The sequence below is a fragment of the Gossypium hirsutum genome, chromosome A11, assembly GCF_007990345.1.
Source record: "Gossypium hirsutum isolate 1008001.06 chromosome A11, Gossypium_hirsutum_v2.1, whole genome shotgun sequence".
In the NCBI taxonomy this organism is placed as follows: domain Eukaryota; kingdom Viridiplantae; phylum Streptophyta; class Magnoliopsida; order Malvales; family Malvaceae; genus Gossypium; species Gossypium hirsutum.
In genome coordinates, this window is record NC_053434.1 from 115,349,429 (window position 1) to 115,374,851 (window position 25,423).

The 25,423-nt window shown below is 35.3% G+C and overlaps 1 protein-coding gene across 1 annotated transcript; it reads right to left on the reverse strand.

The window, feature by feature from the left end:
• Positions 1–1,554: 1,554 nt before the first annotated feature.
• On the reverse strand, positions 1,555–13,791 carry LOC107955530 (disease resistance protein RPV1). Its single transcript, XM_041082156.1, has 6 exons — positions 13,364–13,791; positions 9,225–10,326; positions 8,751–9,038; positions 4,657–7,824; positions 2,496–2,552; positions 1,555–1,578 (listed from the first exon to the last, which is right to left on the reverse strand). Exons 1-6 carry the CDS (start codon positions 13,789–13,791, stop codon positions 1,555–1,557), a joined length of 5,067 nt encoding a protein of 1,688 aa, XP_040938090.1.
• Between the last annotated feature and the right edge of the window lie 11,632 nt (positions 13,792–25,423).

Consider the following 25,423-nt stretch of genomic DNA (forward strand, 5'->3'; position numbering starts at 1 on the left):
CAAGTTGTAAGCTTGTATAAATAGGCTTTATGCCATTTTAAAAAAAATGAATGAATTCAATCAAGATTTCATCCATATACTCTCTATTTTAGCTTTGCTTAAAATTTATTTCATTTTTCTTCTTTGTTTCTGCCGCAAGTCTCGATTCTTGCTCGGCAAGCTTTTTGTTGAACCTTGCTATTTGTTGCACTTAGCTCCAACAATTGTTATCAGAGCCTATTTCTTAAGGGATCTGTTATACAAATTCATGGCTTCATCAAGCTTTTCACCAGCTGCACCTCAAGTCTTCAATGGAGAAGGCTACCACATATGGGTGGTTAAAATGAAGACCTACCTACAAGCTTTCGATCTGTGGGAGGTAGTCAACTCAGATGTTGAACCAGAGCCACTTAGAGGCAATCCAACAGTGGCTCAAATCAGGCAGCATGCTGATGAGAGGACCAAGAGGCACAAAGCCATGTCTTGCATCCAGAACTCAGTGTCAGATGTGATTTTCACAAGGATTATGGCCTGTGAATCACCAAAACAAGCCTGGGACAAGTTGCAAGAGGAGTTTCAAGGGACAGAGAGGACAAGGCAGCAACAGTTGCTGAACTTAAGGAGAGATTTCGAGAATTTGAAGATGAAGGAAGAAGAACCTATCAAGCAGTACTCTGACAGGATTATGGCTGTGGTTAACAGCATTAGGCTCCTTGGAGAGCAGCTCAAGGAAGCTAGGATAGTGGAGAAGGTTATTGCAACTCTGCCCGAGAGGTATGAGGCAAAAATCTCATCTCTCGAGGACTCAAGGGACCTGTACACCATCTCCCTGACAGAGTTGATCAATGCTTTATATGCTCAAGAGCAAAGAAGAGCAAGCAGACTGGAGGAGCATCAAGAAGGTGCCTTTCAGGCAAGAACAAACACTGCCTACAAAGGCAAGAAGGCCTGGAGAGACAAGCCAAGGATTGATGTTGCAAGAAAAGAGGGTCAGACTTGCAAGCACTGCAGAAGGGCTGGTCATCCAAAAGAAAAATGCTGGTTCAATCCAGATGCTGTATGTCAGCATTGTAAAAAGAAGGGTCATGTTGAGAGAGTCTGCAAGAGCAAGGCCAAATCAAGGCAGAGTCAGTTTCAACAGATGAAAGCTGAGGCTCGAGTAGCTAAGGAGGACAGTGACCAAGAGGAGCAAGTCTTTGCTGTGTTATGCTCAGTTGCTCAAGAAAGGTTCTCATCTGGTTGGCTTCTAGACAGTGGATGCACCAACCACATGACACCTGATGCTGCAATCTTCAAGTCTTTAGACAGAAGCTGCAGAACTAAAGTCAATATAGGAAATGGACATTTTATTCAAGCTGAAGGCAAGGGTGATGTGCTGATATGCACCCCCACAGGTGCCAAAGTGATTTCAAATGTGCTTTTGGTGCCTGAAATTGACAGAAACCTGCTCAGCATAGCTCAGTTGCTGGAGAAAGGTTATTCTGTTGTGTTCAAAGACAACCAATGCCAAATCAATGATCCAAGTGGATCCAAGCTGATGGCAGTTCCTATGGCTAATAAGAGCTTTGTAGTTGACTAGACCAGGGAGTCAGACATTGCCTACACAGTCACATCAGATGAATCCAAGCTTTGGCATCAAAGACTGGGACATGCCAACTTCAGATTGATGGCTCGAATGGTCAGAGAGGACTTGGCTGAAAACTTCATCAACTCAGTGGATCATGATGATGTGTGTGAAGTGTGTCAGCTAGGAAAGCAGGCCAGACTCCCATTTCCCTCGAATCAAGCCTGGAGAGCCTCTGAAAAACTCCAACTGGTGCACACTGATGTGTGTGGCCCTATGAGGACTGAGTCATTAAGTGGAAACAAGTACTTCATACTGTTCATTGATGATTTTTCAAGATATTGCTGGCTTTACTTCCTAAAACAGAAATCAGAGGCGGCCTAAGTGTTTTGGAAGTTCAAGACTGCTGCTGAGACTGAAACAGGTTGCAAGCTGAAGTCCATAAGGTCTGATAATGGGACTGAGTACACCTCAGCTCAGTTCCAAGCCTTCTGTGATAAGGCAGGCATCAAACATCAACTTACCAACACATATACACCTCAGCAAAATGGTGTAAGTGGAAGGAAGAATAGGAGTTTGATGGATATGGCCAGCTGCTTGATGATTCAGAAGAATCTGCCTAAAGCACTATGGGCAGAGGCAGTTAACACTGCAAACTATATTCAAAATAGGCTTCCAACCAAGGCCTTGGATCAGAAGACTCCATTCGAAGCCTGGTTTGGATTCAAGCCATCACTGGTTCATCTGAAGGCCTTTGGATGCATCTGTTATGCTCATGTACCTGCTGTCAAAAGGGACAAATTGTTTGAAAGGGCTCGACCTGGTATTTTGGTGGGCTACAGCACTGTTAAGAAGGGCTATAGGATCTTGGATCCTTCAACAAAGAAAGTGTCAGTCAGTAGAGATGTGGTATTTGATGAAAAGTCATGTTGGAACTGGGAAAAACATGAACCTGAGGAAGTTTCAGAAGGACTTGCAGCAGATCAAGTTGAGCTAGATCAAAATGTTCCTGAAATGGACATTGATGATGAACCAGTTAGAGGAACAAGACCATTGACTGAGATTTATGAAAGAACTCATGTAGCCATAGCTGAACCAAGCAATTTTGAAGAGGCTGAAGCTCAGCAAGAGTGGAAGCAGGCAATGGCTGAGGAGATTAGCATGATTGAGAAGAACCAGACCTGGGAATTAGTTGAAAGGCCAGTCAAAAGGAAGATAATTGGGGTGAAATGGGTGTACAAAGCCAAGCAAAATGCTGATGGTACCTTGAACAAACTGAAAGCAAGGCTAGTTGTCAAGGGGTTCAGTCAGAGGTATGGCCTGGACTACCTGGAGACCTTTGCACCAGTGGCCAGGCTAGACACCATCAGATTACTGATTGCCTTAGCAGTACAGCTCGAGTGGAAGATCCATCAACTCGATGTGAAATCAGCCTTTCTGAATGGTTTCTTAGATGAAGAGATCTATGTTGAACAACCACAAGGGTTTGAGATAGCTGGCAGAGAGCATATGGTCTACAAACTGAAGAAGGCCCTATATGGCTTAAAATAGGCTCCAAGGGCCTGGTACAGCAGAATCGATGGCTACTTGACTAATTTGGGATTCGATCGAAGCAAGAGTGAGCCAATACTATATGTCAAGAAGCAAGGGACACAAACACAGCTCATTGTATCCCTATATGTTGATGACCTGCTGGTGACAAGAGGAGATCGAGCAGTGCTGGTCGATTTCAAGACCAAGATGCAAGAAGTATTTGAAATGTCTGATCTAGGGGAAATGTCTTATTTCCTTGGAATGGAGGTGACTCAAGCACAAAATGGGATACTTCTAAGTCAGAGAAACTTTGCCACAAAGATTCTGACCAAGTTCTCCATGCAAAACAGTAAAGCAACTAAAACACCTGTTGCTGTTGGAGAAAAACTATCGAGCCAAGGTGATTTTGAGAAGGTTTGTGAAACAACCTACAGAAGTCTAGTTGGTTGTCTGTTATATTTAACTGCCACTAGACCAGACATAATGTATGCTGTAGGATTGCTCTCAAGGTTCTTGCATTGTTGCAATAAAAAGCATTTACAAGCTGCTAAGAGAGTGCTTAGATATGTCAAAGGCACTTTGAGCTATGGTTTAAGGTACAGCAAGGAAGGAAATCTGAAGCTGGTTGGCTACACTGATAGTGATTGGGCTGGCTCAATAGATGACATGAAAAGCACCTCAGGGTATGTTTCAACCTTGGTTCAGCCATGTTTTGCTGGAGCTCGAAGAAGCAAAGTCTGGTGGCTCAATCTACTGCTGAAGCAGAATATGTGGCAGCTGCAAGTGCTGTCAACCAAGCCATTTGGCTAAGGAAAATCTTAGCTGATTTGAAAGTGCATCAAAAGGAAGCTACTGAGATCTTCTGTGACAACCAATCTTCAGTTGCAATTGCTAAAAATCCAGTGTTCCATGGAAGAACAAAGCATTTCAGCATCAAGTTGCATGTTGTTCGAGAAATGGAGCAAGCTCAGGAAGTGAAGCTGATCCATTGTAATTCTGAGGATCAACTTGCAGACATTTTGACTAAAGCCCTTAATGTCACAAGGTTCGAATGTCTAAGAAGGAAGCTAGGTGTTTGCTCCATGCAAACCAAGGAGGAGTATTGAAGCAATGGTTAGCATGTAGCAATCACATGTTTTATTATTATTATTATTATTATTATTATTATTTGGATGTAATGATGTAACTTAGTTGTATTCCAACTAAGTTTGTTAGTGGTAGTAGGTGGTGATTTATTTTAAGTGGATGTAATGATGAAACTTAGTTGTATTCCAACTAAGTTTGTTAGTGGTAGTAGGTGGTGATTTATTTTAAGTGGATGTAATGATGAAACTTAGTTGTATTCCAACTAAGTTGTCAAGTTGTAAGCTTGTATAAATAGGCTTTATGCCATTTTAAAAAAAATGAATGAATTCAATCAAAATTTCATCCATATACTCTCTATTTTAGCTTTGCTTAAATTTATTTCATTTTTCTTCTTTGTTTCTGCCGCAAGTCTCGATTCTTGCTCGGCAAGCTTTTTGTTGAACCTTGCTATTTGTTGCACTTAGCTCCAACAAAAAGCTGTCAGGAAGGCAGACAAGTTTTTTACAATTTTTAAGTCTCAATTTCTTAAGACCAATAAGATTGTCAAATGAGGATGGTAATTCCTTCAAAGGTGTTCCGCTTAAATCAAGTTTATACAGTTCCTCCATGGTGTCCATGACTTCTGGGAAAATCTCCAATCTCGAGCAACCTTCAAGATCGAATGTCTTAAGAGATTTCAATTTATAAAAGCTGTCAGGAAGGCAAACAAGGTTGTTACAGTTTTTCATTCTCAAATACTGAAGACCAATAAGATTATCAATTGAGGATGGTAATTCCTTCAAAGCCGTTCCGCTTAAATCAAGTTCATACAGTTCCTCTATGGTGTCCATGACTTCTGGGAAAATCTCCAATCTCGAGCAACCTTCAAGATCGAATATCTCAAGAGATTTCAAATTATAAAAGCTGTCAGGAAGGCAAACAAGGCTTTTACAGTTTTTCATTCTCAAATATTCAAGACCAATAAGATTGCCAATTGAGGATGGTAATTCCTTAAAAGCCGTTCCGCTTAAATCAAGTTTATACAGTTCCTCCATGGTGTCCATGACTTCTGGGAAAATCTCCAATCTCGAGCAACCACAAAGATGGAATGTCTTAAGAGATTTCAATTTATAAAAGCTGTTAGGAATGCAAATAAGGCTTTTACAGTTTTTCAATCTCAAACCCTTAAGACCAATAAGATTTCCAATTGAGGATGGTAATCCCTTCAAAGCCGTTCTACTTAAATCAAGTTCATACAGTTCCTCCATGGTGTCCATGACTTCTGGAAAAATCTCCAGTCTCGAGCAACCTTCAAGATCAAGTGTCTTAAGAGATTTCAATTTATAAAAGCTGTCAGGAAGGCAAACAAGGTTTTTACAGTTTTTCATTCTCAAATATTTAAGACCAATAAGATTGCCAATTGAGGATGGTAATTCTTTCAAAGCTGTTCCACTTAAACCAAGAACCGTCAACCTCTCCATGGTGTCCATGACTTCTGGAAAAATCTCCAATCTCGAGCAACCTTTAAGATAGAATCCCTCAAGAGATTTCAACTTATAAAAGCTGTCAGGAAGGCAAACAAGGTTTTTACAGTTTTTCATTTCCAAATACTTAAGACCAATAAGATTGTCAATTGAGGATGGTAATTCCTTCAAAGCCGTTCCGTTTAAATCAAGCAACTTCAACCTCTCCACGATGTCCATGACTTCTCGAAAAATCTCCAATCTCAAGCAACCTTCAAGATTGAATATCAGAAGAGATTTCAATTTATAAAAGCTGTCAGGAAGGCAAACAAGGTTGTTACAGTCCTTCAAGCTCAAATATTGAAGACCAATAAGATTATCAATTGAGGATGGTAATTCCTTCAAAGCTGTTCCACTTAAATCAAGTTTATACAGTCCCTCCATGGTGTCCATGACTTCTGGGAAAATCTCCAATCTCGAGCAACCTTCAAGATATAAACTCTTAAGAGATTTCAATTTATAAAAGCTGTCAGGAAGGCAAACAAGGTTTTTACAATTTTCCATTCTCAAATACTTAAGACCAATAAGATTGCCAACTGAGGATGGTAATTCCTTCAAAGCCGTTCTGCTTAAATCAAGTTCATACAGTTCCTTCATAGTGTCCATGACTTCTGGGAAAATCTCTACTCTCGAACAACCTTCAAGATCGAATGTCTTAAGAGCTTTCAATTTATAAAAGCTGTCAGGAAGGCAAACAAGGTTTTTACAATTTTCCATTCTCAAATACTTAATACCAATAAGATTGCCAACTGAGGATGGTAATTCCTTCAAAGTCGTTCTGCTTAAATCAAGTTCATACAGTTCCTTCATAGTGTCCATGACTTCTGGGAAAATCTCCAATCTCGAACAACCTTCAAGATTGAATGTCTTAAGAGCTTTCAATTTATAAAAGCTGTCAGGAAGGCAAACAAGGTTTCTACAGTATTGCATTCTCAAAACCTTAAGACCAATAAGATTGCCAATTGAGGATGGTAATTCCTTCAAAGCCGTATAGCTTAAACCAAGACCCGTCAACCTCTTCATGGTGTCCATGACTTCTGGGAAAATCTCCAATCTCAAGCAACCTTCAAGATTGAATGTCTTAAGAGATTTCAATTTATAAAAACTATCAGGAAGGCAAACAAGGTTTTTACAGTTTTTCATTACCAAATACTCAAGACCAATAAGATTGCCAATTGAGAGTGGTAATTCCTTCAAAGCCGTTCCACTTAAACTAAGTTCATACAGTTCCTCCATGGTGTCCATGACTTCTGGGAAAATCTCTAATCTCGAGCAACCTTCAAGATCGAATGTCTTAAGAGATTTTAATTTATAAAAACTGTCAGGAAGGCAAACAAGGTTTTTACAGTTTTTCATTCTCAAATACTTAATACCAATAAGATTGCCAATTGAGAATGGTAATTCCTTCAAAGCCGTTCCTCTTAAATCAAGTTCATCCAGTTCCTCCATGTTGTCCATGACTTCTGGGAAAATCTCCAATCTCGAGCAACCTTCAAGATCGAGTGTCTTAAGAGATTTCAATTTATAAAAGTTGTCAGGAAGGCAGGCAAGGTTTTCACAGTTTTTAAGTCTCAATTTCTTAAGACCAATAAGATTTTCAAATGAGGATGATAATTCCTTCAAAGCTGTTCCACTTAAATCAAGTTCATACAGTTCCTTCATGGTGTCCATGACTTCTGGGAAAAACTCCAATCTCGAGCAACCTTCAAGATCGAATGTCTTAAGAGATTTCAATTTATAAAAGCTATCAGGAAGGCAAACAAGGTTTTTACAGTTGGTCATTCTCCAATAGTAAAGACCAGTAAGATTGCCAATTGAGGATGGTAATTCTTTCAAAGCCGTTTCGCTTAAATCAAGTTCATATAGTTCCTCCATGGTGCCCATGATTTCTGGAAAACAACACAGATTTGAGCAGCCACTAAGATGAAGGTTGGTGAGGGCTGTGGCTTTGTAAAAGCTAGGCAGAGATCTAAGATTTTCGCAATCGCAGAAATACAAAATAGTTAGCTTCTCAAGATGTTGAAGGGATGAAGGAAGCTCACGCAAGTTAGAACACCCGGAAAGGTTTATCACTTCAAGATTTCTGGCATTTGAGAGGTCCGGGATTCTTACAAGGTTCCAGGAATATCTGAGTGTGATAACCTTCAAATTTACTAAATCCTGCATGCATCAGAACATAGTGTTTGATAAATTTGTGTACATTGAAGAACTATAATGCTACAGATGTGACCACAATATAAAAAAAGTGCAACCAAACATTAAACTATCTTCAAAATGGTATATTTGAGTAGTGGAACCAACAAGTTTGAGCTCCATTCCAACTCATCGCTCAAATTTTGTTTTCCTTTTAAAATTCAAGCTCAATTTGACATGGAAGTTTAAATTATGGTGTTCCCTCGGTAGGCTCATTATTTGTCTATATGCGTTTAAATTATAAATTAATTATTATTTTATTGTTATTATTTTATAATTATATTTTTATTTAAAAAAATTGTCGAATGTTATTAATAAATTACAGTTTGTGTATCGTAAGTTGTTTCTTTAACATTATTGACTTTTCATATAGTTTAGAATGTTGATAAATTAAACCGAAAGTTAATTGATATTTGAAATAGTTTAAATAAAAATATTAAATTCAACAACTAAATTTGAACAAAATAATAATCTGAATAGAAGACTCTAATTATATTTGTTCTTTCTTAATCAGCAATTATTGCATATATTAACTTTTGGAAAAACCATTTATTATAAATCTAATCATGTTTATTACATATATTTAATCTAAACAAAGAGTTTATTTTTATCTTTCTCTATTTCAACATTTTTCAATGATATATTAAATAATACATTATCTATTACTATTTTATAGTTTTTTTATCTTTTGATTAAGAAATTTCCATATGTTATTATAGAAATAGAATTTTTTATCATTGAATTTGGTCAACCAATTATTTAATTATTGATTTAAGCATACATATTAAAGATATTAAAAAAAATTTATCATTCATTATGCATAATGGAAATGGAAACATGCTTGCATAAATCTACAAAACACCATAGATTTATATCAAAAGAAAAAAGAGTACCTGTTTTCCCTCCCAGAGTTGTTCAAGATGGCTCTTGCTCATATCAAGTTCAACTAGGTACCTTAGATCAAACTTGGTGGGCAAAGATCTCAAAGGGTATCCCTCCCAGAAAAGGTACCTTAGCTCCTCAGGAAATGATAGAAGCCCTTTAGAAAGTAAGATTCTTCCACAAGAATGATAGAATTTGAGAAATCTAAGCTTTCGCATCTTCATCAAGGCTGTCGGTTCCAATTCCAACTTTGGAAGTTTGGACATATTAAGTACAATGCCTGTGAGCCTTCCCGTTCCCTAAACCCAAGAGCAGTATATGGAGTCAAGATACAGGCAAAACATGAACTCTTATCATATACATGTATGTATTTTATACAAATATGTGTTCGAATAAGAATCAAACATGATTGTCGGACATGGATATGTCCAGAGAAAATGAAGAGTGATAGTAACATAAGTGAAGGAAATGAACAGGGCCCTTACATTGTTTTTTGAGAGCACATCATAGCTGTCCTCAGGAATCCACAGCCTACTGCGTTTTTCAGGCTTTAAAGGTGATTCATCGTGTACAATATTCCAACCCATCTGTTGCAATAAATCATGCATTGCTATCTGATTTTCTGAAACAGATATAAGAGATTTATCAATGAGGTTCTCAATCCCCGAATGTGCAGAGACATAACAAGCATCCATAAAACTTGTTACATAGTCTCGGTCCTTCCCTTCAAAGAAACAAGCAATGTCAAGAAACATTTCTTTCTCTTCACAATCTAGTCCATCAAAACTCCATTTCAACACTTCTTGAATGCCCTGTTTAGGAACTTTATTTAATTTCTTTACTTCACTTTCCCGGTAGCTTCTGGTCTTGCCACACAGAGAGGATCCTATAAGTGTAATAGCTAAAGGGTTTCCATCAGCAACACTTAAAACCATCTCTGATAGCTTCAACTGATATTCTATAGGATTATAACTTTTGAAGGCACGTTGACAAAAGAGCTGAACAGATTCATAAGAATTTAATTTCTTCACTTCATAAATGAGATCCAGATCCATGCCACCCTGGATAAGCACTTGTTTATTTCTAGTGGTAACAATGACTCGACTTCCAGGGCCAAACTGATCGATTCCTCCAAATAAAAACTCAAGTTGGCTTAACTTTGACACGTCATCACAAACTATCAGAACCTTCTTCTTGGAAAGCCTGTCCTTAATAAAGCCTGATCCGGTTGTTGGCGTTGAGATATATAAATTTTCATCTTCTAATATAGTTGAAAGAAATTCCGTACGCAATTTTAATAATTCTCTTTGTTCATCATGTTCTCTCACGTTTGCAAGAAAGCAGCATCTTTGGAAACCATTTGAAACATGGTGATAAATGGCGTCGGCAAGTGTAGTTTTGCCTATACCTCCCATACCCCAAATGCCTAGCATTCGAAAATCTGGGAATCCGTCCTGAAATAATGACAAAACTTCCTGCATCCGCCTTTTAATTCCAACTAAACCCTTTAAATTAGCGCTTGAGGTTCCACAATTCAATTTCTTCACTATATCTTCGATAATTTTATCTACCAGAGTTGAGTCAGGCCTATATATTAAAAGAAGAAACAAATTACAGGAGAAATAAAAAGGAAAGAGAAGTAAATAAATGAAAATGATAAAGTTAACTCAATTGATTCATAGGGTGACTTATAAAAGGAAGACATCCAAATACAGATCTAGAATTCAAATTTCACTATCTACAGCGCTTTTTAAATCCTCAAATTATAACTTTTTTTTTGAAAATAAATATATCAATAGATCTTATACATGAGAGAATGGTTTGAAGGTGTCATGAACTTTGAGTTAAAGAGAATGGTATGAAGGTATAGAAAACGCAACAAACAATAACATTGTTCAAGAACAGATTCTTCTTATTTTTTCTCTATGCCTACAAAATTATGGCCCTTCAATATATGACAAAAAAAAATTAAAAAGGGAAAAGTTAAGTCTTTCATATCAAGTATCTGTCCCTCAACTCGAATCTGGATAGTATAAATGAATCACTTCTTGAAAAAAAAGTCTGTTAATCTCTCTGCTTCCAAATCATTATATGCATATATTTAAAAAAAGGATTGAATGTAAAGAAAAAGAGTTGCAATTACCGAGTGACTTGTGAATCCCAACCGGATAATTTGCCAGCTACAGTCAAAGCACTTCTCCAGGTTTTCACCTTTTGTTAGGATCGTCCCGATTAAGCAACGAACAAGTAAAAATAGTAGAAGAAATTGAGAAGATGAACACACAAATTTAACGTGGAAAAACCCCTCAAAAGAGGATAAAAAACCACGGGCAAAGATAATTTTACTATAATGGCAAAAGAATGAAGAGTACAAAAGATGGAGATAAAAACTAAACCCCGAAAACCCGAAAAACAAAGAACCCTCAAACGTAAACACAAAATTCTCTGAATGTGTTATGAGTTCTAATCTAATGGGTGTCTCTTTAATTCTAAGATTGTAAAGGAGCCTATTTATAGGCTAAATTAGTAAGTCAAATAAACTATACTAATAAATGCTAAATATATTATACTAATAAATACTAAATCTTCTAGAAAGAAAATATATTTTTGTTTAACTTGACTTGCAAGCAATCTCTTAAAATTTGGGTCACACAATTCTAACAATCTCCACCTTGACACAAATTCTTTCAATGCCATCTTTGCCAAAACCCGCCACGGGCCTATCTTGAACTATGCAGGGAATTAACTGAGTCGAATCTATGCTTAGAAGCTGGAAGACTTCTAGCCTTCGACTTGTGCACTGCCAAATCAAAACTAACCCGGGTCTGATTTTCACGAATACAGTGCCCTAACTTTTCAAAACCTGCATCCAAAAGAGAACCTCTCTTCAACGAAACGGTCATACCTTTTTCCCTCCTATGACCAAGTTGCCTCCGCTTCAAATGAGTTGACTTTGACTCCGTAACGGACGAGGGACGTCCGATTTCATCGGTCACTGTAGAACCTTCCAGAATATAAAGACTGCCGGTTCTTTTACCTTTTAACAAAACGAGAGCTCCACGAGATACTTTAATGTCGCTCGACTCGATGTTGATTCTGCATCCTTTCAAGTCTAAAATACTCAAGGAGATGAGATTCTTTCGTAAATCAGGTACATACCTGACATCTGAGAGTGTCCTAATCGTCCTATCGTGTATCCTAATTTTAACAGTACCAATACCGATTATTTTACTAGATGAATCGTTTCCCATGTGCACAACTCCACCTTCAACTGAACTGTATGTGGAGAACCATTCTCTATTGGGACACATGTGGAAAGAACATCCTGAATCTAGGATCCACTCAGACGTAAGCTTGGAGTTATCGCTCGTTGACACTAACAAGAAATCATCACCGCCTTCATCGACCAAATTAGCACCAGCTACATCTTCCTCGTTACTCTCAGCAGCTCTTTTATTTCGCAGTTTATAACAATCTGCTTTGACGTGACCTAACTTTTTGCAATAGCGACACCTTTTGTCTCGTTTCTTTGATGCTACCAAAACGGAAGCTTGTCTATCTGCTTTGCTATTCAAATCAAACTCATTGTCGAGTTTGTCTCTACTCAACAAATGACCCTTCACATCTTCGAACGAGAGTTTGTCTCTGCCATAAATCAGGGTCTCCCTGAAAGACTTGTATGAAGAGGGTAAAGAGCACAATAATAGCATAGCTTGATCTTCATCGTCAATATGAACCTCAACGTTCTTTAAATCATTTAAAAGAGTAATGAATTGACTGATGTGATCTTTAAGAAGCTCACCTTCGTTCATGCGAAACGTAAATAGACGTTGTTTCAACACTAAACGGTTAGCCAGAGACTTAGTCGCATAAAGAGTTTCTAACCTTTTCCACAAGGCGAATGAGGTCTTCTCCATCAATACCTCCTGCAATACTGTATTCGTGAGGCACAACTGGATTGCAGACAAGGCCTTTTCATCAAGCTCTTCCCATTCTGTTTGATTTAGATTCTCAGGCTTTTTCCCTGTAACAACCTTTTTCAAGCCATTTTGAACTAGAATTGCCATCGTCCGAACTTGCCACAGATTGAAATTTGTCTCACCATCGAACTTCTCAATTTCAAACCTTGTTGCTGCCATCTCTGACTGGGCTGATCTATGAAAGTTAAACTAGCTCTGATACCACTTGTTAGGATCGTCCCGATTAAGCAACGAACAAGTAAAAATAGTAGAAGAAATTGAGAAGATGAACACACAAATTTAATGTGGAAAAACCCCTCAAAAGAGGATAAAAAACCACGGGCAAAGATAATTTTACTATAATGGCAAAAGAATGAAGAGTACAAAAGATGGAGATAAAAACTAAACCCCAAAAACCCGAAAAACAAAGAACCCTCAAACGTAAACACAAAATTCTCTGAATGTGTTATGAGTTCTAATCTAATGGGTGTCTCTTTAATTCTAAGATTGTAAAGGAGCCTATTTATAGGCTAAATTAGTAAGTCAAATAAACTATACTAATAAATGCTAAATATATTATACTAATAAATACTAAATCTTCTAGAAAGAAAATATATTTTTGTTTAACTTGACTTGCAAGCAATCTCTTAGAATTTGGGTCACACAATTCTAACACCTTTTCTGGCTCATGCTTGAAATTTTCTTCATGCTTTGCAAATGCATCTGCAAAACTCCCTGTTTGGTTACGTACATCTCTTGGGTCCACACCGTAAAATACAGGAACAACCCATTTGTTGCAGTCCATGATCTTGACCAGCTCAGCCAAGCACCATTTGGAAGAAGCGTAGTCTTTGGAGAAAACAATGACTGAAACCCTGGATGCTTGAATGGCCGTCAACAGTGCCCCTGAAATTTCATCTCCTTTTCGAAGCTCCTCATCGTCTATAAAAGTTTGGATATTCTTTCGACACAAATCTTTATACAGATGACTCACGAAACCATCACGAGTATCCCTGCCTCTGAAGCTAAGGAAAACATGGTATGTCCTTGCTTTGATCATATCAGTAGCAGCAGAAGATTTAGAGGAAAACATATTTGGGTTGAGCTGGATTTGATGAAAGATTATTGGAATATGAGTAAATGAACAGTTTTTAATGTCAATGACGCTGATAGGTTTCTTAGAAATTAATCAAATTCCTCCAGTTTGGCGTGAGGAACATGGGCATTGAAATTTTTTTTTTTAAAAAAAGGAATCTTTAAGACCGCCGAAAGTGAACTTTGTGGGCAGCATAAAATATTAGTGACTAGTTTAAGATAGTACCATATTCGATTAAACAATTTTAAAATTATATATTAAATACGTTTTACTGTGTTAAAAAATTTAGAATTGATAATATTGATGTATGGTTTTTATAAAAAAAATCATTTTTCTTTAATAAATAAAATAAATAATCAAATCTCGAAGCACTAATATTTTTTTTAAATATCAGTCATGTAAATGGTTTGTGATAACATAAAAGAAATAATATATTGTTTGGTAGACTATCACTACAGGAAAATAGGGCTTTAGCGGCGTTTTTAGTGGCGTTTGAATAAAAAACGCCGCAAATATTTTACATTCGCGGCGTTTGCAATAAAACGCAGCAAAAAACAGAGCAATAGCGGTGTTTTTGATCCAAACGCCGCTAAAAACTGAGCAATAGCGGCGTTTTTGGCCCAAACGCCGCTAAAAACTGAACAATAGCGGTGCTTTTGGAAAAACGCCGCTATAGGTCGAGGTTTTAGCGGCGCTTCTGGAAAAACGCAGCTATAGGTAGAGGTTGTAGCGGCGCTTTTGGAAAAACGCCGCTATAGGTCGGTGTTTTAGCGGCGCTTTTCTATAGGCCGATGTTTTAGCGGCGCTTTTCAAAAAACGCCGCAAAAAAGTAATTTAGTTTATGGGTTATGGTTTAGTGTTTAGGGCCTAGAGTTTAGGATTTGAGATTTGGGGTTTGGAATTTAGAGGTAAATATGGTAAACTACTTAACTTGTGTATCTTGAATTTTTTTTATAATATAAATCTAAATAAGATAAATATAAATTATTATTTTAAATAATAGGTACATATATATGTTTTAGGGGTTATGCTATTAGGGATTAGAGGTTATGATTAATGATAAAAAATTAATTTATTTTAGAGTTTTGGTAAGCATTAAGATTCTATTTGAATTACTTTTGTCCCTTGTTATATATATATATTAAAATTCTAATATATATTAAGATTATTATATATATTTAGGGTGTAAGTTTAGGTTAAGGGTTTAAGGAAATGATACTATTAGCTAGCTAGAAATTAACTGAAGAACATTTGGATTTTACTAAGATTCAAGCTATTTTGTATATACTCATATTATTTAATTAATATAAGAATATAAACATATATACATGTGTGTTTTAATTTGTACTACACTAACATTGGCCACACGAATTCCAAAAAATATGTCTATACGATTATGGTTTAGGGTTAACAGTTTTTAAAGTACACTTTATAGTTTGGGCTTTATGGTCTAGGAGTTATGGTTGGTTTAGGGGTTACCGAATGGTTTTGGGGTTTAACGGTTGGGGTTAGGGGTTTTGTGTTTGTGGTCTAAGGTTTAGGGTTTAGAGTATGAAGTTTAGGGTTTTAAATTTAGAGTATAATTTTGGATTTTAATGTAGAAGATAAATGTATATAAGATAAATATATATAAATTATTATTTTTAAAAATATATAAATATATATATGAAAAGTGGTTTAGTGTGCAATTGTGTACATGAACTGTAATTTGATCTAGATCTTGTAAAATATTTAATTAATTTTGATATAATAAATAGCATCATGTTTTTATTTAATTAATTTATATGCATACATAATATGTATTTTAAAATGTGTATTAAATCAAAAATAAAATTTTAACTATAGTTAGGGTTTAATTAGAGTGTAAGTTTATAGTTTGAGGTTTAAAGTTTAAGGTATATTATTATTGAAGACTGAACCAATATTTAGAATTTTATGATATTCTTGCGAATTTGTACTAAACCTAATATATTGAAGATTGAAATATATATTTTGTACATCACAGTAACATTATTTAGATATAAATTAAAAGAAATTCTAAATATATATAGTTTTAAATTTTGATCAATTTTTATAAAATATTCACGTATTAGCGGCGTTTATACATAAAACGCCGCAAAAGATAGGAAATAGCTGCGTTTTTTTAGAAAACGCCATAAAACTTCAATGTACATTAGAGTAAAACGGCATCGTTTCCTATGAATAGTAGCGGCTTTAGCGGCGTTTCTAATATAAACGCCACAACTCGTATTAGAACGGCGTCGTTTTGTAGAGTAGATAAAAGGGCGTTAGTGGCGCTTTACTGAAAACGCCGCAAAAGGGCTCATTAGCGGCGCGTTTCTGAAAACGCCACAAAATTTCCTTATTTGAAACGGCGTCGTTTTTCTCTCCTGTGGTTTAAGCCCTTTACCCGAAATTAGTTTCGATTTTTGCGAAGTAATTTTCCCCCATTTCGTCTCTTCATTCCCTAAATCCCTAAAACAGAAAACCCCTCTTTCTTTTTCCCTAAATCATCCCCTAATTCCCCAAACCCGAAATCCCTTACATTTTTCCCAAATCCCCTTTTTTTCCCTTAATTTGTTCCCCCATCCCCGAAATCCCTAATTATTTTCCCTTTCTTCTCGTCGACGGTGATATGCTTCATATTTAGGGTTTTAGCCCAATGATCATCAACTGAAAAACATATAAGAAGAAAGCCCTATCGATTCATTTTATCGACAAATCAGGGTTAGTTGATTCGTACAAAGCTCAATTTCTGAATGTTATGAAAAAGTAGCAAAGCACTTCTCTCTCACTCGATTTCGTTTGAACCAGAACCAGAAGAGCCAACTCTTCATACGTCAACTATTCACCGATCGATCCTAAACTTTCTGGTAACTGCTAAGCCATATCGCTTTTTTCTTTCACTTTATTCGTTGGGTCCTTGAAGCTTCAACAGTATTTCTTTTCTTTCCTTAAAATATCGTCAATGATGAACTGGCGGTAAGGTCAGCCTATTGAATTCGAAAATATTACTTAAACCAAAAGTCACCTTATAGAACACTGAATTTAGTTCAACTATGGTCTAAACCAATTAATCTAATCCTTCAGTTTTTGCGTGTTAAAGCAACTCAACTTTCGTACTTGGGGCGTTTGTTTTGTTTTGTTTTATTTTCCTTCTGTGGTTTTGTTTGTTTGTTTTTTCATGTATTACTTGCCTTTTTTTTGTTTGAAATGGTTTGAAATGGGTTTGATCTGGATGGTTATACCCTTGTTTAAGTAAACCCAATACCGGGTATGGTGTTTCTAGTGTTGTTTTTAACTTAACCACCACAATTATTGGTGCTGGAATCATGGCTTTAGCTGCTACTATGAAGGTTCTGGGGCTTGTTTTAGGGAATTTTTTGGATAAACCTGGTTGGGATTTTGTCTGAAATTAGTGTTGAGATGTTGATTAGGTTTGCAGTTTCTTGTAAAGCTAGATCTTATGGGGAAGTTGTGCAAATTGCAATGGGGAGAACTGCTAGGGTTTTGTCTGAGATTTGCATAATTGTCAACAATGCAGGTGTCCTGATAGTTTATTTGATTATTATGGGTGATGCTATGTCTAGTTCGGTTCGTCATATTGGGGTTTTCGATAAGTGGTTAGGACATGTTTTTTGGGATCATAGGAAGTTATTGGTTTTGGTTGTTATGGTTGTTTTTTTTTCTCCACTTTGCGTGTTAGATAGGATTGATTCATTGAGCATGACTTCGGTTGCTTCGGTAGCTCTCGCTATTGTTTTCGTTGTTGTTTGCTTTGCTGTTGCATTCATTAAGCTTATTGAGGGGAAGATAGAGGCTCCAAGGATGAGCCCAGATTTTACGTTCCCTGATTAAGCTTATTGGATCTACTATGATCCCAAATATATGGACAGCTTTCAAATTTACTGGAGCAACAATAGCTGTTTCCTTAGGTTTTACGTTCTCTACTCTAATTGCATTGAGGATAAGTCAGCATGAAGAGAGCATGAGCTTGAGCAGAGTAGAAAAATTTTTGTCGTGGTTAATGTTAATACTGGCTGTGATAGTTAGCATTGCTGGGATAATAGGAAATATTTATACCAAATTACAATGATAATATGTATACAATGTAACTTACTGTCTTTTAATGGTATTGAGCTTGGTCCTATTTCTCCTCACAATGGTCTTCATTAGGGTGACTGTTACTTACTGTCTTTCCCTAGAATTTTAACTATGATTTTTAATGGAAAATCCGACAACTTCGGTTATTCCAACAAAACCAGCCCTTTGTCCCCTTATTTGTCTCTCTTTTATATTTTTCTCTGTTTTTTTACTTAATTCGAATTTTTAATTTTCGTTCTCATGATACCATTGTTGACGTAGCTTTATTTTTAGTAATTCTTGTAGCTTCTATTTTTTTTATCATTTTATTTGTTTATTCCCACCTATTATTAGCAAATATAATTAATATTATACCAATCATTAAATATTGTTTATTTTTAGAACTCATTTGATTGTTTTGTCGACCAGAAACAGACTTCTGTTCTTCAAATGCAATGAGTAGGGAAGTCTCTCGACATTATTAGAGATCAATCCCAAGCATCTCCAAATAAACCCTCAAGAAAATATTTCCAATTCAATCAAGGTAAACATTGTCTTCCCTAACATTTATGTTTCTTTCAACATGTTTTTCCTTTTATGTTTTTTATGTTTATGATGAAAGATTCAACATCTCTAGAAACTGAATCATACATTTTTTCTGCTAGGATTAGCAATCTAGTATGAATCATGTAGAAGCTTACTTATCTTTTATTTGCAAGAAACAGATTTAGGTAATGGAAAATGTATGCCTGTGTGTTTGTGTCTCTATATATATATGTATTTGGTACTAGATGAAAGCTTTACTCCAGTTTTGAAATATAGACCAGGTTTTGCATACATTGATCATTTTCTGGCTCTTTTCCTTCGAATACATGGTTCTCTTGAAACTAAATGCTCAGGTACTTTCTGCATATTCTGTGATTCTTATTAGATAAGTTATAATCAACAGTTATGTTAGTTTTGATCAAGGCCTCTGTAAACATAAAGTTGGTATTCTGGTTAGGAGAAGTTAATGTTTATGAGTTTTGTGGAGTATGATTCTGCACATGCAAAGTTGGTTTGTTTAAAGCTGTGTATTTTCATGTTTACATACTAATGGTGATTCCATTTTTGTTTTTTAGATGTTCTTTTGGTCTATTTTCATGTTTCTATCCAACTTATGTGTTTACTGTGCAGTTTTGCCATATTTTGCTAAGGTGTATAGCTTCATTGGCAGTGTCTTTGATCCTGGTACAAGTGTGCGCTTGCAAAACTGATATAGGTAAAGTTTCTATATTTGCTTAAACTGAAATATATTTGGTGCTACTCTTATAATCTTACATCTGTTCTAGGTACTATCGAGCACCTGAATTAATATTTGGTGCAACTAAATACACCACAGCCATTGGCATTTGTTCTAGGTACGTACAAGTTTCGTTGCTAAAATTTTTCCTTATTTCTATGCTTTTTCACTTTAAATTACTTAACAAATATTACTTTTTTGACTCCAGCCTCTGTTTGCTGGTGAGAGTGGAGTAGACCAGGTACGTTTTATTAAGGTAGGCTTTATTTCAAAATTCTAATCAATAATAGTTTTATCACGATGATTTTGGAAAAATTAATATTTTGGGGTTGCGATTTTGTAAAGATTTAATTGCTAGTTCTGTTTGGAGTAGAACTATTTTGTTTCCAAATTAATTTTAAATATTTGGTTCAACTTAATTATTATTTGATTCAACTTAAGTATGAATAGGTATGAATTAATTTTATTACCGTGTAGCTTGCTTGTCCAATAAAATTACAACAATAGCTGACTTTCTCTCCAACCTTATTTTAAATATTTTAAAGATTCAAAGTATATAGGCTGGAAACCTGACGGGTTGCCTTATATCGAGCTGCAAGATATAATGGATCCTCCCTAGGTGTAATAACGCCACGTATGATGAATCTTAAAAAATTCAAAAAGACTTGAAAAAAATTCTATCGAGCTCATTTACTATTGAATATTTATATAACCTTAATTTATTTCCAATTTACTTATAAAAATTAAACTACGATTCTTTTTTGATATTATTATATTCAAATTACTATTTTTTTATATTAATAATGTTTTATTTTAATATTTAATATTTTTAAATTTCTTTAAAAGTTATAACTACTTTTTATCAAAATTACAACAATAGCTGACCTTCTCTCCAACCTTATTTTAAATATTTTAAAGATTCAAAGTATATAGGCTGGAAACCTGACGGGTTGCCTTATATCGAGCTGCAAGATATAATGGATCCTCCCTAGGTGTAACAACGCCACGTATGATGAATCTTAAAAAATTTGTATGTTTCAATTTAATATGTCCCATCTAATATACAAATATTTAATAAAATATTTTATATAGTTTTTAACTTAAATTTAAATTATTATTGAAATATTCTCGTCCGTTTTATCACAAATATTATTCTCCGTTTTATCACAAATATTATCGTCCGTTTTACCATTTAAGTTAAACTTTTTATTCAAACTAAATCATAGCTTTTAAGCTAAATACGGATGTCCACACAGTGCTTTAATATGTACTTAAGAAAAGATGACTTGTATAACATAAATTAAATTAAGTGTAGACTATTTTAACTGCACATGTGATTTGTCAAATAAAAACGAACGACATGTATATTATTTAATTAAAATAATTTTTCTAAATATTATTTAATTAAATATTATTTAATCCCGCTACTTACCTGTAGATACTTGATATTTGATATGTATTATCCATGTGATTTTCCACATCGTGAAATAAAAAACTTACATAATACATAAATATATTTGATATCATAATTTACATAACTTATGTAACATATATAACTTACATAACTTATATAACATACATAACTTATATAACTTATATAACTTAGATAAATATATAACTTACATAACTTACATAATACTTAAATATATTTTATATCATAATTTACATAACTTACATAACTTATATAACTTAGATAAATATATAATTTACATAAATATATATCATATCATAAATTACATAACTTACATAATACTTAAATATATATCATATCATATATAACTAGTTTACGAAATTTACTTAACTTACATAATACATAAATCTATAGTCGAAAATCCTGCAACTTGCCTAAATTAGTTTATACCCATTAGAGACTTGATATTTAGTATAATGATATGATTTAAATCAATTGAGAACATTTAAGTAACTGTAATATGTTGTCAACTTTAGATTTCAAGAACTACAAAATGGATAGGAGTTGGATGAAATTGTCAAGGGTAAGCAATGCCTATCAAAATGGAGTACAAACTTTTCTAAATTTTGCATTTCAAAATGCAAGCCAAGAGAATATGATTCTTTGCCCGTGTAAGAAGTGTGGCAACATCTACTGGCATTTTCGTGAAGTTGTCTACGAACATCTAATTATTGATGTCTTTATTCGGGGGTATAAAAAATGGATTTTCCATGGAAAGTGTACATCTAGTGGAACTTCTTCAATGATTAATCCGACTTATCCTGATACTGATTACCATCAGTATGTTAGACAAGATGACATGGAAGATATGTTGCGGGATGCATTTAATATGCGTAGTCATGGTGAGCAATCGTTTCCACCTGACTTTATTAGATCTGAGGATTGTAATATTGGTGGAAATGTTTTTTGCGAAACGGGAACAAGTGCACCTAATGAGGAGCCAAATGAAGAAGCGGCTAAGTTCTACAATTTACTTAATGAAATGAATGAAGAACTTTACGAGGGATCAAAATATTCGAAATTGTCCTTCTGCATTCGTCTATTTCATTTAAAATGTTTGGGAGGGTGGATCGGAAACTCTTTTACAATGCTGCTAGAATTTCTAAGAGAGATGTTTCCGTTTGCAAAAATTCCCCAGTCTTGTCAAGATATGAAGAGACTAATAAAAGATTTGGGCCTTGGGTACGATAAAATTCATAGTTGCCCAAATGACTGCATGTTGTACTGGGGTGATCAGAAAAACCAACAATCTTGTCATGTTTGCGGTAAGTCTCGTTGGATGAATAGTAATACAGAAGATGTGAATACGGATGAAGGTGGGGCACAGTTAAGAAAGAAGCCAGTCAAGGTCTTGCGATATTTTCCCCTGATACCAAGACTCCAAAGGCTTTTCATGTCCTCAAAGATAGCCGAATCTATGACGTGGCATAATGATCAACGGACCGATGATGGATTATTAAGACATCCTGCGGATTCTTTAGCTTGGAAATCATTTGACAGTAAATTTCCAAGCTTTGCAAGCGATCCTCGGAATGTGAGGCTTGGGCTAGCAGCTGATAGCTTTAATCCATTTAAAATCATGAGTACTTCGTACAGTACTAAGCCTGTAGTGCTTGTTCCTTACAATTTGCCTCCATGGATTTGCATGAAACAATCTTCATTTATTTTATCAATGATTATCCCTAGAGAGAAAGGTCCCGGAAATGATATTAACATCTATTTGCAGCCACTTATTGAAGAGTTAAAACAATTATGGTCGGGTGTTGAGACATATGATGTATTGAGAAAGGAGAACTTTAATTTACGTGTAGCTTTATTGTGGACAATTAATGATTTCCCGGCTTATGCTAATTTATCGGGTTGGAGTACTAAAGGACGTTATGCCTGTCCTTGTTGTGCTGCGCAAACTTGTTCGAAGTGGTTGTATAATGGGAAGAAGTTCTCTTACATGGGCCATCGTCGGTGGTTAGATGAAAATCATAAATTTAGATTTCAGAGGACTCTATTTGACGGTACTGAAGAGTACAGAGGAGCTCCTGAGCAGACCGTTGGATCTGAAATCTTGTTTATGTTAAAAGATATCAACTTTAGTTACGGGAAGATGAATCAACCACCTATCACGCAAACAAGGAGAAGATCGAGGGATGAATCTGATGATGAATCTGACGAAGAGGATGATCCTAATGAGGCGGAGTTGTGGAAGAAAATGAGTATTTTTTTTTGAGTTGCCTTATTGGGAGCACAACATTTTACGCCACAATCTTGATGTCATGCATATTGAGAAGAATGTCTGCGAGATAATAATTGGGACAATTTTAAATGTCGATGGAAAATCAAAAGACAATCTTCAGAGCCGACTTGATTTAGTTGACATGAGAATCCGGCGTGATCTTCATCCTCAAGTACTTCTGAATGGGAAATATCGGTTGCCGCCTTCTATTTTTTCAATGTCAAATAAAGAGAAAGAAGTTTTATGCATGGTGTTGAAGGATATAAAGGTCCCAGATGCGTATGCGTCAAATATATCTCGATGTGTGAGTTTCAAAGATAGAAGATTATATTCATTAAAATCACATGATTACCACATCTTGATGCAAGATTTACTCCCAATTGTTTTACGGTGCTGTATGTCAAAAAATGTAACGTCCTGTATAATTGAACTATCCAATATAATGAAAGCTATCTGTGGCAAAGTTTTGAATGTCGAAGAACTTGAGAAAGTACATGATCGAGCGGCTTTGACTTTATGCAATTTAGAGAAGATCTTTCCACCTTCCTTTTTCACTATTATGGCGCACTTGGTAATCCATCTCCCTCACGAAGCAATCCTTGGTGGACCGGTTTTTTATCGATGGATGTATCCTATAGAAAGGTGCTAATTTATTTCTCAAGTATTCATTCATTCACCTCTATACATTTAGTTACAGCTTTTGATAAATATTGTATATCGTGTTTAGGTTCCTAAGCAAATTGAAGTCATATTGTCGCAATAAGCGTTATCCAGAAGGATCAATTGCTGAAGGCTACTTGGCAGAAGAGTGCATGACCTTCTGTTCTAGATATTTAGAAGATGCTGAAACACGATTGAATAGACCAAGTAGAAATGCTGGGCTCAATGATCATGACTTGGCCGAAACTTATTTATTTCAAAGTTATGGAGAACCAATCGGTAAAGTTGAAATTGTAGAATTAGATGATATATTGTGGATACAGGCACATCGATATGTACTTTTTCACCACGATTCAATTGAACCGTTGCGCAAGTAAGTTATAAAATTGTCTTACATATTCGTCGTTTTGATTTGTTTATCTTCTAACCAATTAAACTTGTTTTTAATATAGTGAGTACAAACAAATTTTGAGATCTCGTGCACGCTCTCGAAGATTACAACATCGAGAGATTAATAAGTTATTCACAGAATCTTTTCATGAATGGTTAAGTCAAACGGTATGTAACTAAAGTTAATAAGTTACATATAATCGCGAAATTTAGTTAATCAAATAAGAATGTTTTTTACATAATACATTTATAATTATTTAATTTACTTTCGATTCAATAGGTTTGGAGTGGGAAGGACGTCAATGACGAAATTAAATGGCTTTCCCAAGGTCCGAACCGAGTAATAAAAAGATATGTGCCTTCCTCATCAATGGATACAGATTTCATACAAAGTATCGCGAGAGAATGAGGAGAACTCAAAATTGTGGAGTTGTTGTTAATTCTTCAATTACAAGTTATGCTAGTGCTAGGGATAGTAATCCGGTTGAGGGTAATGTGGAGTATTACAGACTTCTTACCGACATTATTGAGTTGGATTACTATGGCAGATGGAAAGTTATCTTATTTCGGTGTGATTGGGTAGATGTTAATACTGCTCGAGGAATTAAAAAAGATCAATTTGGTTTTACAATGGTGAATTTCTCTCGCTTGATTCACACTGGACAACAATTGATGGACGAGCCATATGTATTTTCCTCTCAAGTGAAACAAGTTTTTTATTCGAAAGATCCAACTGATGAGGGTTGATATGTTGTACTCCGGAACACCCCTAGAGACTTGTTTGACATGGGTAATAGAAGTAGAGATGACATTGTCGAAAGATCAGAAACATTACCTTTTCCAGAACAAAACTTAGATGAAAATATCCCTAGTACTAGCACATAATATCAATGGGTTCGAGATGATGTGAATGAAGATATTTACGAATAATGATGTAGTAAGATTTTACGTTTTTTTAATTATATGTAATATTATAATTTTAATCTTGGTCATGTTATATAATTTGACTATTTTATATGTACTATTATTGTTGTAATTTGTTACTAAAACTTTAACTATTTTATGTGTATTGCAGGAAAAATGCGTAGAAGAAGATTATGTGGTTTAAGTATTGTCCAGAATACTCCAAATTCGGAAGAAGGAAATAGTGAACAGCAGACAGTTGTTGGATCTTCGAATGTGCCAGAGACACTTGACGAGCCTGAAGAAGTTCAAAGTAATGTTACGTTTATTTTACATGTGTTGACTTTTATTATTAATTTATTTGTAAATTTTAATATAATAATAGTATATCATTTTTCAGTTGAAAATGGTGGGACGCGCAGAGTTTGAGGACGTACACTGCTTAGTGATTTATACGACTTAGATCCTGCTGACCGTGTCAAAGTAAGTAGAAATACTTATGGACTGCCTGTTGGATTTGAAGCTCGACTTTTAGCAGGCTATATTGGCATTTTAGCACGAAATGCCAATATGTTGCCCATCAACTACGAATCATGGCATCACATGCCTG